At 45.1% G+C, this 17,329-nt stretch overlaps 1 protein-coding gene across 1 annotated transcript in view; it reads right to left on the bottom strand.

The window, feature by feature from the left end:
- CDO1 (cysteine dioxygenase type 1) overlaps positions 1–16,016 on the bottom strand; it is a 53,296-nt gene extending 37,280 nt beyond the window's left edge. Inside the window, exon 1 of the mRNA XM_077290638.1 lies at positions 15,471–16,016. Coding sequence (XP_077146753.1) covers positions 15,471–15,640 — 170 coding nt within the window. The 5' untranslated portion in view covers positions 15,641–16,016. The remainder of the gene's footprint in view (positions 1–15,470) is intronic.
- Between the last annotated feature and the right edge of the window lie 1,313 nt (positions 16,017–17,329).

The following is a 17,329-nucleotide window of genomic DNA, read 5'->3' on the forward strand; positions in this document are numbered from 1 at the left end:
AATTAACTACTCCCACAAGAGTTCCATAGAAACAAGCTCTACACTATAAAATAAAATCTCTTGTTGTAGGGGGAAGGACAGCAGATAAAAAAACGCAAGTCAATTGCAAACTTGCTTATTTTCATGGTCTCTAAAAGGGTTGTACTTTAATTGCTTTAACTAAAGTATAGAGTAAAAGATGCTGGCATAAAGCTCAACTTAATGACTTCGTTGGAACATACCCATATTAGGTGTGTTCACAGTTATTGGAGCAGAAACGCTCCAAAAACTACCCAAACAAAACCAAATGTGAACACACCCTAAAAAATGTTTCATCTCACAAAAGACAGAATAGGTGATAAATGCTCACTTTTGGGACCTTAACTGGTCATAAGAACTGAGGCACAATCCCCTTTCCTAGTCACTGAATGGAGTGCATGGTACTGACCATGAAAGATAGGAAAAGTACCATTTGTTTAGGATAACATTATCAGAAGTCACAGGCAAGCATATATATTTTCTTACAGCTTGGTTCAACCACATGAAAGTTGTGAAATAGAGGGCGGACCACAGAAGGTCAGCAGATGTGAATCCACAAGTCCTGACATTACTATTTATCTACCTGCAGAGATTCAGATCTAGAGGCAAATAATGATTGATTTGTATTTAGTCACATACAGTTTTATAAAGTCTTCTGCTTTATCAAGGAGCCAATAAACTACAGATATCTTATAAGAAGAAACGGAATCAAGTCTATGTGTCTACGGCTCCCATGTGTCCTAATGTGTAAAAGAAAAAAAAAGAAAAAAAAAAAACTTCTAGAAATGGTTCTATTACAATCAGCTCATTGTATGGAGCAAGCGATTAGGTAATGTTCCCGAATGCAGTGAGTGCTTCTTGCCAGAATGGCTGCAGTATTTGCTGTATGATTAGTGCAAGATTAAGCAAAGTCTATACACACTTGGAAGGAGGATACAATGTGAAACCCTCATTTATTTGCAGGCTATGGACTGCCATGTATGCTTTATTGTTAGAAGTTCCTACAAGGATTTAGGTTATGCTAATCAATCGCTCAGAAGTTGCTCTTAATGAAAATGTGAATATTCTTATGGCATAAACAGTACAGATCCAAGGGAAAAACAAGTTACGGTACTTATCTGATCTTCTACCTTGTTTGACCTAACATGAACTTATGTATTCATCTGCATATTCAGTACATGGCCTTAAACCCCTGCTGTGTTAGATAAGGCTATGTCACGGTGTTAACAGGCTTTAGCCAGTGCAAATATATTACATTATCCTACCCTACCGCCCTTTTGTTAGAAGTGGCCAGGCTCAGTAAAAATTAAAAAAAAAACAAAAAAAACACACCCTTTAAAAATACATTAAACTTAATAAATGTTATAAAATTAATAATATAGTGAAAAACTTGTACCACCACCAAAATATCATATAGACACTTGAAAATACCAGGGGAGGTGCCTATCCCTGTAGTACACTAATCTTGCCCATACCAGCAGAGGTTGGGTCCCTAGATCCTGTGCAATGGCGCCCCCGCTTGTTGACAGCTCACCCTGCTGGCCCTAATTTGGAGCAGGGTAGAAAGAAAAAAGGTACAGCACTAGATTGAAACAGAGTGTTGGAGTATAATAATGGTGCTGGAGACATTTTAAATTGTCCTTCAAAGATGTGTTGTACCATACAATTGAATTTAATTGTAACATACAACGCATTTTTTGAATGACAATTTAAAAATTCTCACGCACCTACGTAGGTGGGGGCAAGTTTAGTGTACAACAGGGACAGGCACCTCCCTTGGTATTTCTTACCAACAGTCTATATGATACTTTGGTGGTACGGGTTTATCTCACTATATTAGTAATTTTATAACATTTATTAAAAGTTATATTTGAATGCATCTTTAAAGTTTTTTTTTTTTGTTTTTTTTATAGTGAACCAATAATTTGGGACTTATTCCTCCTAAAATCATGTAATACAACTGGGTATTATTGTCAGTCTCCTGTGCAGACCGTGTACCTGCACTGTATGCCATCTTCCAATCAGTACTGACAGTGTCATTGTGTCTAGGGGCACAACCCACTGACAAAAGCAATGGTTTCACACTTTTAGGAGGAATAACACAGATATAAGGAAACTATGCTTTAGAACTGATAATTTATAAAGAATGAGCCTTTGGTAAGACCAAGCACAAGCAAAATGTGGCCATCTGTTTATGCAGAGAATGACGTGCAGGAAAGCCCTCTGTAATAGCACATTGCTGCAGAATTGTAAACCATGGGGCATATTTTGTGTAGAAGTATTGCCTCTGGCAGGGATTTGTGGAGTAAGCCTACAGGTTTGGCAACTTATTTCAGATATTATGTTTGCTGTAGCATATTCAGGTGTGATGTCTACCTGTACAATAATAGATGAGGACAATTCATAAGAGGCAGAAGGACTCTTATTACCATGACTATTATAAAACATTCATTCGTGGCTTGAGAGCCTTGGTCCTCAGGATTGAGGGGGTGAGGGCCAGCAATCGGGATGTTATACCACCAGCTCATTGACAGGGGATAACATCCAAACATGAGAATACCCCCTAAAACAATCACCCGGCCCGGGACATGTGAAATACAGGCTTTTCAACCTACTCATGGATATTTCTTGAATAGCCTCCAGACTTAAATTGCACCACCAGGGAAAAGAAAATCCCCGTCTAGAAGAGAATACCTACTGAATGCAACTGTCGTGAAAAAAGCCTGTTTGGCCGAAACATGTTGCCTCTTATGTCTTGAACTGTAATAAAAGATATCTTGTTTGGCTTCAAGAGGAGTGTGCAATTGATATTTATTCTATGAGGGACCTCACCAATCCCCTCAATTGGCACCTCCGTTAGTGAAATACCTCAGTGTGTACGCCAATATCTATTTTTCATTACCCCTTAAAGGGAACCTGTCACCCCCAAAATCGAAGATGAGCTAAGCCCACCGGCATCAGGGGCTTATCTACAGCATTCTGTAATGCTCTAGATAAGCCCCCAATGTATCCTGAAAGATGAGAAAAAGGTTAGATTATACACCCCTGTGGGGGCGGTCTGATCTAATGGGCGTCGTGGTCCGGGGCCTCCTATCTTCATAGGATGACGTCCTCTTGTCTTCACGCTGCGGCTCCGGCACAGGCGCCGAGCCTCTCTGACCTTTTGTCTGCAGGGCAGACAAAGTACGCCTGCGCCAAAGCCACAGCGTGAATACAAGAACAGGACGTCATCGTAAGAAAATGGGAGGCACCGGACCGTGACGCCCATCGGACTGGACCGCAGCGGGACCACCCTTGGGTGAGTATAATCTTACCTCTTTCTCATCTTTCAGGATACATTGGGGGCTTATCTACAGCATTACAAAATGCTGTAGATAAGCCCCTGATGCCGGTGGGCTTAGCTCATCTTCAATTTTGGGGGTGACAGGTTCCCTTTAAAGCTGGTCGCTAGAACAATTATGCCCATGTAACGTCACCAGAGGGGAAGGTTCACTAAACCATACAGACAGCGGCTGTTGGAATTAGTGATGAGCAAGTGTCTTATCCGAGCATGCTCCAGTGACCAGCCTCGGCATGTTCCAATACTATGTTTGAGTCATGGTGGTTGCTCGACAGCCGCAACACATGCAGGGATTGCCTGTTTGAGACATGCAGCCACCGCGACTCAAACATTGCATTTGAGGATGCCGAAGATACTCTACTAGCACTCGAGCATGCTCGGATAACACTATCTATACATTTCTAAACTTCCTTTAAAGAATCATGTTAATGGAGTGGTTCAGTAGGCTTTATCAATATTCAGTTTAATCTCCTGAAGTCTGGGCAAATCTACCTCTGACAGCTCATACACATGAGTCACCCACAGGGCAGTGGGGTACTCGGTACCGGGTCCGGTTCTCAAGGGGGATGTCACGGTGGGTGCGACCCGGTCCGTGGCCCTGGGCCTCAACGTTAACAGGGAAAATCTCAAAAGTTTGTCGTGACGCCATCTGTGGAGTTCGGTCAGTAGTTGGACCGACGCTGCATTAAAGGGGTCCCCTGGGGATGTTGCGGCAGCACAGATGTTACACTTTCCACAGGTGAAGCGGAGTCCTCTGGTGTAGGGCAGGGATAGTATAGCCGGTAATAAATGGAGGAGACAAGCTGTAAGTCTTTACCTGGTTTACTATGGGTGACAGGCCACAGTCCAGGGCACCGGCAACAGGTGAATTAGGAGTCCAGAGACAAGCTGAATCCCCTTGGCAGGTCAGGTAGAAGCCTTCCACTCTGCGCTAGCTGTAACTGAGGTCCCTGCTGCCACTAAGTGTTCCCAGCAAAGTCCTAATTCGTTCCCCTGTCCTGGGACAGTTACCTGTATGGTAGGCAGCTTGAGCCATGCTTACTGGTATCTTTTCACGGAGACTCCAGGCTCCAAGGTGCTGCTGTACCACAGGTGAATATGGGCAAAGTCCATGTAATCCTATGCCCTCCGATTCTGCTCTGTTTTAGTACTCCACAAAAGCCTCGGGCTCCCGGTACCTACATTCTGCGCACTGACTCCATGGAGGCCTTCTCGTAGGCTCCTGGAGTCCTTTATCTCCACGGTATCAGACTTTCTGTGCAGACTCAACTGCACTGTCTGGTCTCCTGGGACCAACTGTCTGACTCCTCCAAACCAGGATCTTTATCCAGAGAAGCTGCCCTAAAACAGGGTTTTGAGCTCCCCCTCCTGGCCTGGATGTGGAAGGGTTGTGTGTGATAAGGCTACTTTCACACTAGCGTCGGTACGGGTCCGTCACTATGCGCCAGGCCGACGGACTGACTCACGTTGTGAAATTTATGCCCGACGTGGGTAGCAGATGCAGTTTTTCAACGCATCGGCTGCCCAGTCTAAAGTCTGGGGATGAGGGATCGGAGTTGCGGTCGAAAATGGCAGACAAAAAAATTCACTTGAACGTTTTTTCGTGCCGACGGTCTGCCAAAACACGACGGATCCGTTGCACGATGGATGCGATGTGTGGCCATCCGTCGCTAATACAAGTCTATGGGCAAAAAACGGATCCTGCGGACACATTTGCAGGATCCGTTTTTGCCCAAAACGACGGATTGCTAAACACACAAGTGTGAAAGTAGCCCAACCTGCCAAAGGGAATCTCACTTGTCTCCAGGCATAACACTACCCTCCCTAAGAGGAAGGCAGCACTACTGTGGTACCCGAACTCCTGGGGTGAGACACACATATGTAGAGTTATTCTTGGTGAACTTGCTTCTTGCCATAGATGTTAGAAAAAGAAAAGTGGTTTATTTGCAGTGCCATGCAGACTGCAGCTCATACTGAGCAAGTGCAGGAATTCAGGACCAGGAGAAGGGCAGTTAAAAAAAATAAAAATAAAATAAAAAAATATAAAAAGGCTTGTCAATCAAGCAAGGCTTGTGAAGATAAGAGTTTGCAGCCTGAATATACTTGGACTCCAAATCTGGCACTGTATATGGGATTAATAAAATAATGAGTACTCTGAAAGGAATAAAAGGTCATTCTAGAATTGATTTGCAAAGAAAGTCCACCATCTTCATTCCCACACGTAATCTCTGGTCCGCACAAGACCTGCTTTTCTCTTGCACGTTCCTTACCCAATTGCCTTCAAGACTTCTGAACATCCCCCATCCTCTGGAATTCTGTGCCTCCACTCGTCCGATTGTCTCCAACGTTTGGACCCTTAAGACAGAACTTGAAAACCCATCGTCACCCTGCTGTCACCTCACCACCACTGGAGCTGCCGCAAACCAACCTGCAGTCTTCTTCCCCATTACCCTACAGACTGAAAACCCACAAGAGCAGGGCCCTCTCCTCTCTGTACATGTCTGTCATTGTTAGTTGGTTCATTGTAAATTATATTTTTGTATGCACCCCCTTCTCATGTACAGCACCCTGGAATCAATTTGGGCTAGTGATCATTTCATGATGTATACAGAATACTTCTTAAGAAAGTGTCCTGGCTGTGTGTGTATGTGCACCTACGGATCACCCATGGACATGTGGCACATCTTTCAGGACCGCAGAATGTCAATTTCTCTTGCAAAGACGCTAGAGAAATGTCATAAATAGAATGTATTGGTTGCACTAAATCTGCATGCATCCAAAACACTAATACTTCTGGATCGTGGTCACATTGACCAGCAGCTAGGGCTAAAGCAATTTTAGAATATAGTTGTCCATCTACAGCTCACGTGTATCCTTTTGTTTGCAAAAGTGGTGATGTATTGTTTACTTAAAAATAGGCCATCTAATGTCCTGGGAGGTCTAACTGGAAAAGGAAAAAAAAAACAAAAACAAAAAAAAACAGGAATCAGGATTGGGATTACTGTTGTAAATCCTTGCTTATCTTGTGTTTATCAGCAGTCAGGCAGTATGCATCCTCACCAGCTCAGTGACTAAAGCCTTAGGCCCCGTCTCACATAGCGATTTACCAACGATCACGACCAGCGATACGACCTGGCCGTGATCGTTGGTAAGTCGCTGTGTGGTCGCTGGGGAGCTGTCATACAGACAGCTCTCTCCAGCGACCAACGATCAGGGGAACGACTTCGGCATCGTTGAAACTGTCTTCAACGATGCCGAAGTCCCCCTGCAGCACCCGGGTAACCAGGGTAAACATCGGGTTACTAAGTGCAGGGCCGCGCTTAGTAACCCGATGTTTACCCTGGTTACCAAAAAAAACAAACAGTACATACTCGCCTTTCGGTGTCCCTTGCCGTCTGCTTCCTGCTCTGACTGAGCCGCCGTACAGTGAGAGCAGAGCGACTGTACGGCGGCTCAGTCAGAGCAGGAAGCAGACGGCAAGGGACACCGAAAGGCGAGTATGTACTGTTTGTTTTTTTTGGTAACCAGGGTAAACATCGGGTTACTAAGCGCGGCCCTGCGCTTAGTAACCCGATGTTTACCCTGGTTACCAGTGAAGACATCGCTGGATCGGTGTCACACACACCGATTCAGCGATGTTAGCAGGACCTCAACGACCAAAAAAAGGTCCAGGCCATTCCGACACGACCAGCGATCTCGCAGCAGGGGCCTGATCGCTGGTACGTGTCACACATAGCGAGATCGCTACTGAGGTCGCTGTTGCGTCACAAAACTAGTGACTCAGCAGCGATCTCGCTAGTGATCTCGCTATGTGAGACGGGGCCTTTATTTACACCAGTTGTTCCAAAGTGCAGAAGAGGTGTGAATCTTTCCATCCATCTCCTAGAGGTTCCACTCCTAATTTTGGCTGATAGGCAAATAAGACCGGTCCCCTTGGCACAGACCTTTTAGATATTGAGAATGTTCAAACTTCTGTTAATTGATTTGGTAGTCTGATAAATAATTCAGAGCATCCAAAGCCACTAAACAGAAGAATCATACTCGTGCCATGTCCATGTATTCTACATGCAAACAACCTTTACCAATTTCACCTGCAAAATACACATTGTGTGGCCAGAAGTAGAACACAGAACCTACGGTATATATAATATATATCTACACATGCATAGGCTCTAATTAGATTTAATATTATACCGAGATTCACCCTGTGCAATAGACCTTCCTTGAAAATCTCATTGCAACACACACACACACACTTAAGTGTCTATGGAGAAGTAACACTACTATATAGCCAGCACAGGGACAAGAATATCAGAATGACCGAATCTACTATATAATTGTTTAAGGGTCACTTCTGTCTGTCTGTCTTTCTTTCTGTCCGTCATGGATATTCCTTGGTCGCAGCCTCTGTCTGTCATGGAATCCAAGTCGCCGATTGGTCTCGCCAGCTGCCTGTCATGGCTGCCGCGACCAATCAGCGACTGCCACAGTCCGATTAGTCCCTCCCTACTCCCCTGCAGTCAGTGCCCGGCGCCCGCTCCATACTCCCAGCAGTCACCGCTCACACAGGGTTAATACCAGCGGTAACGGACCGCGTTATGCCGTGGGTAACTCACTCCGTTACCGCCGCTATTAACCCTGTGTGACCAAGTTTTTACTATTGATGCTGCCTATGCAGCGTCAATAGTAAAAACATTTAAAGTTAAAAATAATTTAAGATAAATAAAAAATTATATACTCACCTTCCACCGCCTTTCCCACTCCTCGCGACGCTCCGGTGACTGCTCCATGCAAGCGGCACGTTCCGGTGGCAAGGATGGTATGCGAGAAGGACCTACCATGACAACACGGTCATGTGACCGTGGTGTCACAGGTCCTGCGCACCTGCGCGAGAAGGACCTGCCATGACGTCATGGTCATGTGACCGTGAAGTCGTCACACCCTGCGACCGGAAGCTGCCGCCTGCACCGCACACAGGCGACGGAACTACAAGGGGCCCTCGGAAGAGGAGTATATGTTTATTTTTTAACCTGTGACATACGTGGCTGGGCAATATACTACGTAGCTGGGCAATATACTACGTGGGCTGGGCAATATACTACGTGAGCATGCATATTCTACAATACCTAATGCGTTAGAATCGGGCCACCATCTAGTAAAATATAATAGAGTACTAATAGGGGGGGGGGGGGAAAAAAAACAAAAAAAAAAAAACACACAACCTAATTTTTCATTGTATTTTCAGAAGACCACCGACTTCCATATTGTGTACTCTGCCTGCTGATGAAGTGCTGGATATAAACTGAGGTAAAATAACAGATCTGCAGAACATTGCTGGAGTTTTTACCTCTACAAGAGAACACCACCACTTCTGCAGCCAGCATCCCCAGAGGGGACATGTATGGAGCAAGGGTGCGGCCCAGGAGGGGAGCCGCCTCCTCATAAGCACACGTACAGCAAGGCAGCAATACTAGGGAGGGGATAGCTGGAGAAAGTGAAAAGGTTTCCTTTAAGCTCCATGTGAATTTGGGAAGCAGTTTACACTGAAGATTTCATCCCTTGGGCCATTATCACACTTGCGTGTGCAATGCGAGTCTCTCGCATCAATACCCGGCACTGCCGTCGGCACTCAGGACCGGAGCGTGCGGCTACATAGAAATATATGCAGCCGCACGCTCCGGTCCAGAGTGCGGGCAGCTGTACCGGATATTGATGCGAGAGACTCGCACGAGTTTCTCACATTGCAAATGCAAGCGTGACACCGGCCTTACAAAAAGCAGGGCCACAGTCATATCAAGCATCTGTATTGTATTTTGGTTTACCAATACCATTACAAACTATTAAAATGTGAGTCTTCAGTGGTTGATACCTTATAAAGGCCAACTAAAAAGATGATACTTATTGATGAGCGCAAGTGATTGTTGCTCCAGTTTGCCTGGGGATACATAGAGTATCGTGGGTGCTCGGGTGACATGTTCGCGTCCCCATGTTCCGCTGCTGTTAGACAGCCACAAAGTAAAATGACACTCGGGTCACGCTCTCAGCAGAGTTTGAGCAGAGGGTCATTTGTATATAGCATCCAGTGCTCTCATCAACTGATACTACCCACCAGTGCGAGCCACAACACAGAGGTCTCCTAGGACTGTATCCAACTAATTTCAAGGTTGTTATGCAAACACCGCCTTAGGCTTCTTTCACACTTCAGTTTTTTGGCGTCAGTCACTTCCGCCATAATGACGGATCGACGGATCCGTCACAATAGTTGAAAAAACGGATGTAACGGATCCGTTTTTTTGACGGATCCGTTACTCGGGGGTTGTATATACTTTTTGGAGCATGCGCAATTGAAAAAAATTGAAAAAACGGATTGGGGCGACGGATCTGCCGAAATGACGGTCGCGACGGATCCGTCGCCCATAGGTGGCCATTCTATGAAATGACGGACGCGACGGATCCGTCGCGATCCGCCATTTCAACGCAGACAAAAAACGTTGCAATGACCGTCAATGTCTAGATGACGTCCGCCAAATTTTTACGGATCCGTCGCATGACGGATGGAACGGACGACCATCCGTCACAATCCGTCGCTAATGCAAGTCTATGGGAAAAAAACGGATCCGTCGAAAAAAAAAACGGATCCGTTTTTTGAGGAAAATGGCGGATTTAGACTGACGCCAAACAACTGAAGTGTGAAAGAGGCCTTAGTAATGTGAAAAAGGACCTCAACATACATAGCAACTGTTCTTCACTGCTGTCCTGACAATATCTGGAATGTTTATTCAGTGTTTGGCCGGGGTCCCATTACCATCCGATGATTCATGCAAGAGCAGCGTATGCAATATAGTAATGACACTCGGCTTCAGCTCTGCTGCGAGCAGTGTCAGAACTCTGTGCTCTGATCCTTTTGCATGACCGGATCGGAGCACAGCTGAGGAGACGGAGAAAGTAATTCCTCCATCTCCTCTGCTGCAGGCAGGAATCGCACTGCACTTGGATATCACCCAGTGCTGTTTCAAATGCACAGATAGACTTAAATGGGTGAAGCCATCCAATTCTCAAGTGCAATCGCAGCATGCTGCAGTTATTTTTGCATGCCAAATTAGCGTGACAAACCAATTGCAGATGTGAGCTGCACTATAAACATTGGAGCGATACAATCTGATTTTTATTTTTTTATCGGATTGCACCACAAGTGGGAATGAGCCCTTATATGGCTTTTCTCCCCATCTATATTGCCAAGCTATGACTCCCACTATCCAGATTCACCCCAAAATGGTTCCCGAATTCCCTGCCTCTTTTATACAGTCCATGGTGGTATAGCACAGCTGATCAGGAGGGACTATTTGATAGCTGCAAGGATAGTCTGGCTGTTCTGGGGTCATGCACGTCTTCTTTGGCTGATCCCGTTTTCTGCAATGTGTAAAATGTCAGGCGAACTTTTTTTGGTAATTAATCAAATTACAAGTTTCTTGAATTTGTCAGATTCAGCGAATGCTTAAAAATTCAAATAGTACTCGAACAGATGTGCTCATCGCTATTATCCACAAAAGGCTGAGCTGCTGTAGTCGGACAGGTCACCAAACTATGGGGCAACTTGGTTAAACCTGTGCAAAAGACAATTCATCAAGAGACTTGGTGTTTTCTCAGTGGATGCGCCAAATTCATCAACAGGAGAGGGCAAATAGTGACGGAGCCAAATTTTTGAAATCTGACCAGTGTCAATTTATGTGGTAATAACTCTGGAACGCTTCAACAAATCCCAGTGATTTGGAGACTGTTTTTTCGTGACACATTATACTTTATGATGATGGTAAATTTAGGTCGATGTGTTTTGTGTTTATTTATAAAAAAAATATCAGACATTTGAGAAAAATGTAAAAAAATTAGCAATTTTCAAACTTTGAATGATTATCCCTTTAATCCAAGATAGTCATACCATAGAAAAACATTAATAAATAACATTTCCCTGATGTCTGCTTTATATTAGCACCATTTGTAAAATGTTCTTTTATTTTGTTAGCATTTTGGGAGGTTTAAAAATGTAGCAGTAATTTTTTATTTTTTTCAAGGAAATTAACAAAATGTATTTTTTTTTTTTAGGGACCTATCCATGTTTGAAGTGACTTGAGGGGTCCTATATTTTGGGAAACCCCCAAAAGTTACCATTTTAGAAACAGCACCCCCTGACATATTTAAAACTGCAGTCAGGTAGTGTATTAACCCTTCAGGTGATTTTCAGGAATTAATGCAATGTGGCATGACAGGAATGAAAATGTGTATTTTTACCACCCAAGGCCGGTTTCACACGTCAGTGGCTCCGGTACGTGAGGTGACAGTTTCCTCACGTACCGGAGACACTGACACACGTAGACCCATTAAAATCAATGCATCTGTGCAGATGTCATTGATTTTTTGCAAACCGTGTCTCCGTGTGCCAAACACGGAGACATGTCAGTGTTCGTGGGAGCGCACGTATTACACGGACCCATTAAAGTCAATGGGTCCGTGTAAAACACGGACCACACACGGACGGTCTCCGTGTGCGGTCCCTGTGACGTGCAGGAGACAGCGCTACAGTAAGCGCTGTCCCCCCCACATGGTGCTGAAGCCGCGATTCATATCTTCTGTGCAGCAGCGTTTGCTGCATAGAAGATATGAATAATAGTGTTTAAAAGAAAGATCTGTCCGCCGCCCCCCCACCCCCTGTGCGCCCCCCCGCTGTTCAGAAAATACTCACCCGCTCCCACGCTGGCTGTCGCTGCTTCCTGGTCTGGCCGCGGCTTCTACTGTATGCGGTCACGTGGGGCCGCTCATTTACAATCATGAATAGTCGGCTCCGCCCCTATGGGAGGTGGAGCCCCCTATTCATGATTGTAAATGAGCGGCCCCACGTGACCGCATACAGTGGAAGCCGCGGCCAGACCAGGAAGGAGCGACAGCCAACGAGGGATGCGGGTGAGTATTTTTTGAACAGCGGGGGGGGGGGGCGCACAGGGGGTGGCGGACACATAGATCTTTCATTTAAACACTATTATTCATATCTTCTATGCAGCAAACGCTGCTGCACAGAAGATATGAATCGCGGCTTCAGCACGATGCAGGGGACAGCGCTAAACTTTAGCGCTGTCTCCTGCACGCTCCGTGTGGTACCCACTCGCCACAGGGGCGGTACACGTGTGCCGCACGTATGGCCTACGTGAGCTCACGGGCACGGATAACTCCGGTACCGAATTTTCCGGTACCGGAATTATCTGGACGTGTGGGACAGCCCTAAATGTCGCTAACTTCTGAACAGGTTACAACAGCCGACAGACTCTAAGGCTACGTGCACACGCTGCGGAATTTTACGTAGCGGTTTTGCAAAATCGGCAGTGCAAAACCACTGCGGTTTTCACTGCGGATTTTTGTGTGGATTCCTCTGCGGGTTTTCAACTGCACTTTCCTATTGGTGCAAGTTGAAATCCGCAGCGGAATCCGCAGAAAGAAGTGACATGCTCTTTTTTTCTGCAGAGAATCCGCACGGATTTTTCTGCATCGTGGGCACTGCGGATTTTGTTTTCCATAGGGTTACATTGTACTGTACACCGTATGGAAAACTGCTGCGGATCCGCAGCGTCAAATCCGCTGCGGATCCGCAGCATGTGCACGTAGCCTAAGGCTGCTATTTGGCTGTGAATTGCCATAGCAAACATCAGGACCACACAATCATGATCTGAGGGCACCAATTGGGATAAAGAGGAATCCACCACACTCTGTTAACCATTTATATGAGTCATTATTGACAGCAGCATCTCAGGGGTTAAACAGATTTGGATGGTGACAACACTGATCGTGGCTGATACAGCAAGTTGTCAGCTATAGTGTACAGCCAACAGCTGCTGGATTGTCACCTGTGTGGAGGCTATTCTCTTATATCTGAGGTCAGTTAAAAGACGTATTGGCGGTCACTAAGGGGTTAATGAATGTGGCAGTGATTTCAGCATCTGTGCCCAGCCACCAGACATGTACTCCAGACACGGACTGGAGCAGATTTCAGTTGTAATTTACACCCCTTTGCTAATTTTGGTCACAATTGCTCCATGCGAATCGCTGCTCACTTTTCATGAAGCTTTTGGAGCTAGTCAGGGTGAGCGTAAAAGACAATAGTTGCACAAGTGTTTTTTTTATCATGTCTAACAGTTTTAAAATAGATTTTAAACAGCTGGCAAAAAGGGCTTGTATTAATAGGGCCAATATGTCTTTTATGCACTGCAATTGCTAGCTGATAAATCAACTATAAGCTCAGTGTTGCCCTTTTCCTTGCACACCGATTTCCGACATCTGTTGGAGGAGTGCCAGTAGCAGCATTTAAGGGTTAACAGTATATAGTTAAAAGGTTACAAATAAAGTAAGGAAAAAAAAAAAAAAAAAAAAAAATCAGGTTAGATCTGGATAAGCAGCCAGCTCAGCCATGCTTGCTGGAAGGCTGGACTGTCAAGAGCCTGTGGTTGTGTCAGTGTACAGGACATGTGATTGGCTGGCGGACACACGCCCTCGCCACTCCCAACCAGACCTCTAGAATTCTGTATGTTCTGCGTGGCATGTGCAGAGGTGTGCTGTCCGCAGCATGGGCCGCCCAGCACCATAGTGTCACTCTTCTGAGTCAGCCAGGAGCCTAGTTAGGTCCTATAGAGTAATACCTTTTATAGATTGTGTCTACCTTTCCTAGTTACACTGAGCCACAAAGGAACCCAAATCCATGGGATTATTGTAGGCAGCGATCCTGCGCTTTCTGCACTGATATAACCCATGCCCAAAAAGGATAAAATAATTACAGATAATAGTGTTAGGTCATGGTCCCATGTGAGCAAAGGCTGCAATTGTTTTTTTTTTTTTTTTAAATACGGGTGCATGCACCAACATGTAACAGCAATCTGCTGCGGTTATTGGATTATTGCTAAGTTTTTTTATGGAGATTTGACACATCGCTTTAATGCATCAGAATTAGAACTCTGCACTTGAAAAAAAAAAAAAAAAAAACGCAACATGTAGTTTCTTCCCCATAGGCAATAGCGCATCAAGAAATGGACAGTTCAATAGCATCTTTAAACGTACATTGGACATTTTTCTTAGATCAAGTCAACCTCAAAGGGCACCAGTCAGAACCTTCATGTTGCCGTCTGACACCAGTGGTGCAATGGTTTGGGAGAGCCTACTGGAATAGTCCTAGTTGGATGCATTCATCATATAAGGTGAATGTTTTATTGACCGACAGTTTTTTCCTAGAATGCAGATTTTGGGGAGAAGCCGATCAGTCAGTCATTGGCTGGAGGTCAGGGGGCGCATGTGTATCAAGTCTCAGCCATGCAAGGAATAGGAGTGAAGAGCAGAAGTGGTCAGACAGGTTCTCTAACTCCAGACGACACCACTGCGCCAACTCTCCCAAACCTTGTCTGGAATTAGAAATGCCAAACATCTGTGAAGAGACACCACACATGTACCCTTCCATCAATATCTGCCATACAATGGCATGGTCTGTGTAGCTGGAGACCTGCAGGGCAGGAGGCGGCTTTAGGGAAGGCCATTACTGGATTCACAAGTGGTTGAATATATGAATTAAGGATTTTTAGTTTCCCTTTCGGCTGCACTCGCTCCTTCATGGCGTGGGCTATAACAACAAACCCTGAATGTGTTTCCAGCCGAATTAAAGTTCTGCAATCATTAATAAGATTAGTATTCCAGATCAAAGCAGTAGGAGTTTAGTTTCCCCTAGTCTGGACTACCAAACTAGTAATGCTGCTCAACAGTCTTTGAAAGTGTCATTTCACTTCCATATGTCAATTTATATAGGTCATGCGGCAATAAGGAAAAATAAGTCATTTTCTCTATATTTGATTAATGCAATCAAGATGCTCTTTGTAACCTAAAGTATGTATGCCCCAAAAAGAACTGTGGGACATCAGCTGTACAGGCCATAAAAGCTTACATGGCACATTCCTACAGCCATAGAGCCCCACACATCCCCCTTCCCCCTAGATGTATGCACCTTTAATGCTAAGTTACAGAATCCAAGTGTAAAGAAATCAAGAAATTACTTTTTATCTAAGGACTAATCCTAGTAATGAACAGATACCTGTATGGGTCAAACTTTGCATATTTCATCCATTCCAGTGGGTTACTTTCATAGGACTCCATGATACTCTGGACTTCCTCTACATTGACTTCATCACTGGCAAAGATCTCATGCAGGATCTGGATCAGCTCATCCAGTGTCTGTGGCTTCAGAATGTCTGTGTGATCCATACTACACGTCTGAGCTGAGGAGACCCTTCCACTGAGCTGCCTGGACCACCAGCTGCTCCTGCACACAAACAACTGTGCAGGCTGCAGCTTTCTTCTGTATTTATGCTCTCAGCTTGCAGAGGGATGTACCAAGTTTCTTAGGGGAGGCAGGAAAGCCAAGGGCAGTGTCTGTCAGCTCCTGTCTCTCCACAGCTATGTGCTGAGAACTAGGACAGGCTGATCAATCCATAAACAACACAATCAGGTCATAAAGATTATTTCTTTGTTTCCCATCAGAGTCATTAGCAGTCGCTTGAGACATTTCCACCTTTTCCAGCAAGATCTTGTGCATTCATACATAGCTGCAAAGCTCTTGTCCTGCTGAGCTGTAAAATAAGGGGCTTGCAGGGGGTGTTAGTTTTATTAATTCAAGCCAACAGAGAAGGGAACATTCAGGGCCAAAGCAAACTCCTGACACTGAGCCTCCTTCCCTGGGAAAAAAAACCGAAGAGCTGTGCTATTTGGTTAAGATATTTTGAAAACCCTGACAATTTAATATTTTTTATGTTGGAAACTTGGTTGGAACTTATTAACTTTTGTGCAATAAATAACTTTGTTGAGTTGTTTTTTCACACATTTCAGCTGTGTGAGAGCCATATTATTAGGCAGAATTCACACACGCAGTTTTTGCTAACCAAATACTGTGGGTCCAAAAGGAAGGTAGATTATAAGGCTGGAATCACACAGGCAGTTTCTGGGGGCAAAACCAGAAATATGTATGTTAAAGAAAAAGTCAGCTCACCCTCGGGACTGTCCGTAGGCACAGAACTATTGGTGCTACTAGTACAGGACAAAAAGGGAGGTATAAATCCAGCTTCCAGGGACATACTATATAATCCACAATATTTTATTGAAAAAATAGTTCAAAACAGTCGCAGCTACAACACCATTATTGCAAAGGCAAACGCATTTCAGACGCCAACATCAATGATTTTGGATGTTGGCGTCTGAAACACGTCGGCCTTTAAGGTGTTGTAGCTGCGACTATTTTTAACAAAATTTTCAATAAAATAGTTTTGATTTAGATGGTTTTCCCTGGAAGTTGAATTTATACCTCCTTTTTTCAAAACCGGAAATGGATTTAGAAACATAAATAGAGGACTGATACTTCAGGTGGATTTGCTTCTGCCTTTCACTCAAATTGCTCCTGACACTGCATGTGAATTTCAAGCCTGAAGGTTTGTGCACACAATGGTTCCGATTCATCAAACCCCTAACCCACCTCTTCAACCTATCACTAACTTCTGGTACCTTCCCTTCTGCTTTCAAACATGCCACAATCACGCCTATTCTTAACCCCTTTCTGCCATTGGACACACTATTCCGTCCATGTGGGGTGGGCCCTAATTCCCAAGGACGGAATAGTACGTCCAGCACGATCGGCCGTGCTCACGGGGGGAGCGCGGCAGATCGCGGCCGGGTGTCAGCTGCCTATCGCAGCTGACATCCGGCACTATGTGCCAGGAGCGGTCACGGACCGCCCCCGGCACATTAACCCCCGGCACACCGCGATCAAACATGATCGCGGTGTGCCGGCGGTACAGGGAAGCATCGCGCAGGGAGGGGGCTCCCTGCGGGCTTCCCTGAGACCCCCGGAGCAACGCGATGTGATCGCGTTGCTGCGAGGGTCTCTTACCTCCTATCCCTGCA

Source organism: Ranitomeya variabilis, chromosome 1, assembly GCF_051348905.1.
Source record: "Ranitomeya variabilis isolate aRanVar5 chromosome 1, aRanVar5.hap1, whole genome shotgun sequence".
NCBI lineage: Eukaryota > Metazoa > Chordata > Amphibia > Anura > Dendrobatidae > Ranitomeya > Ranitomeya variabilis.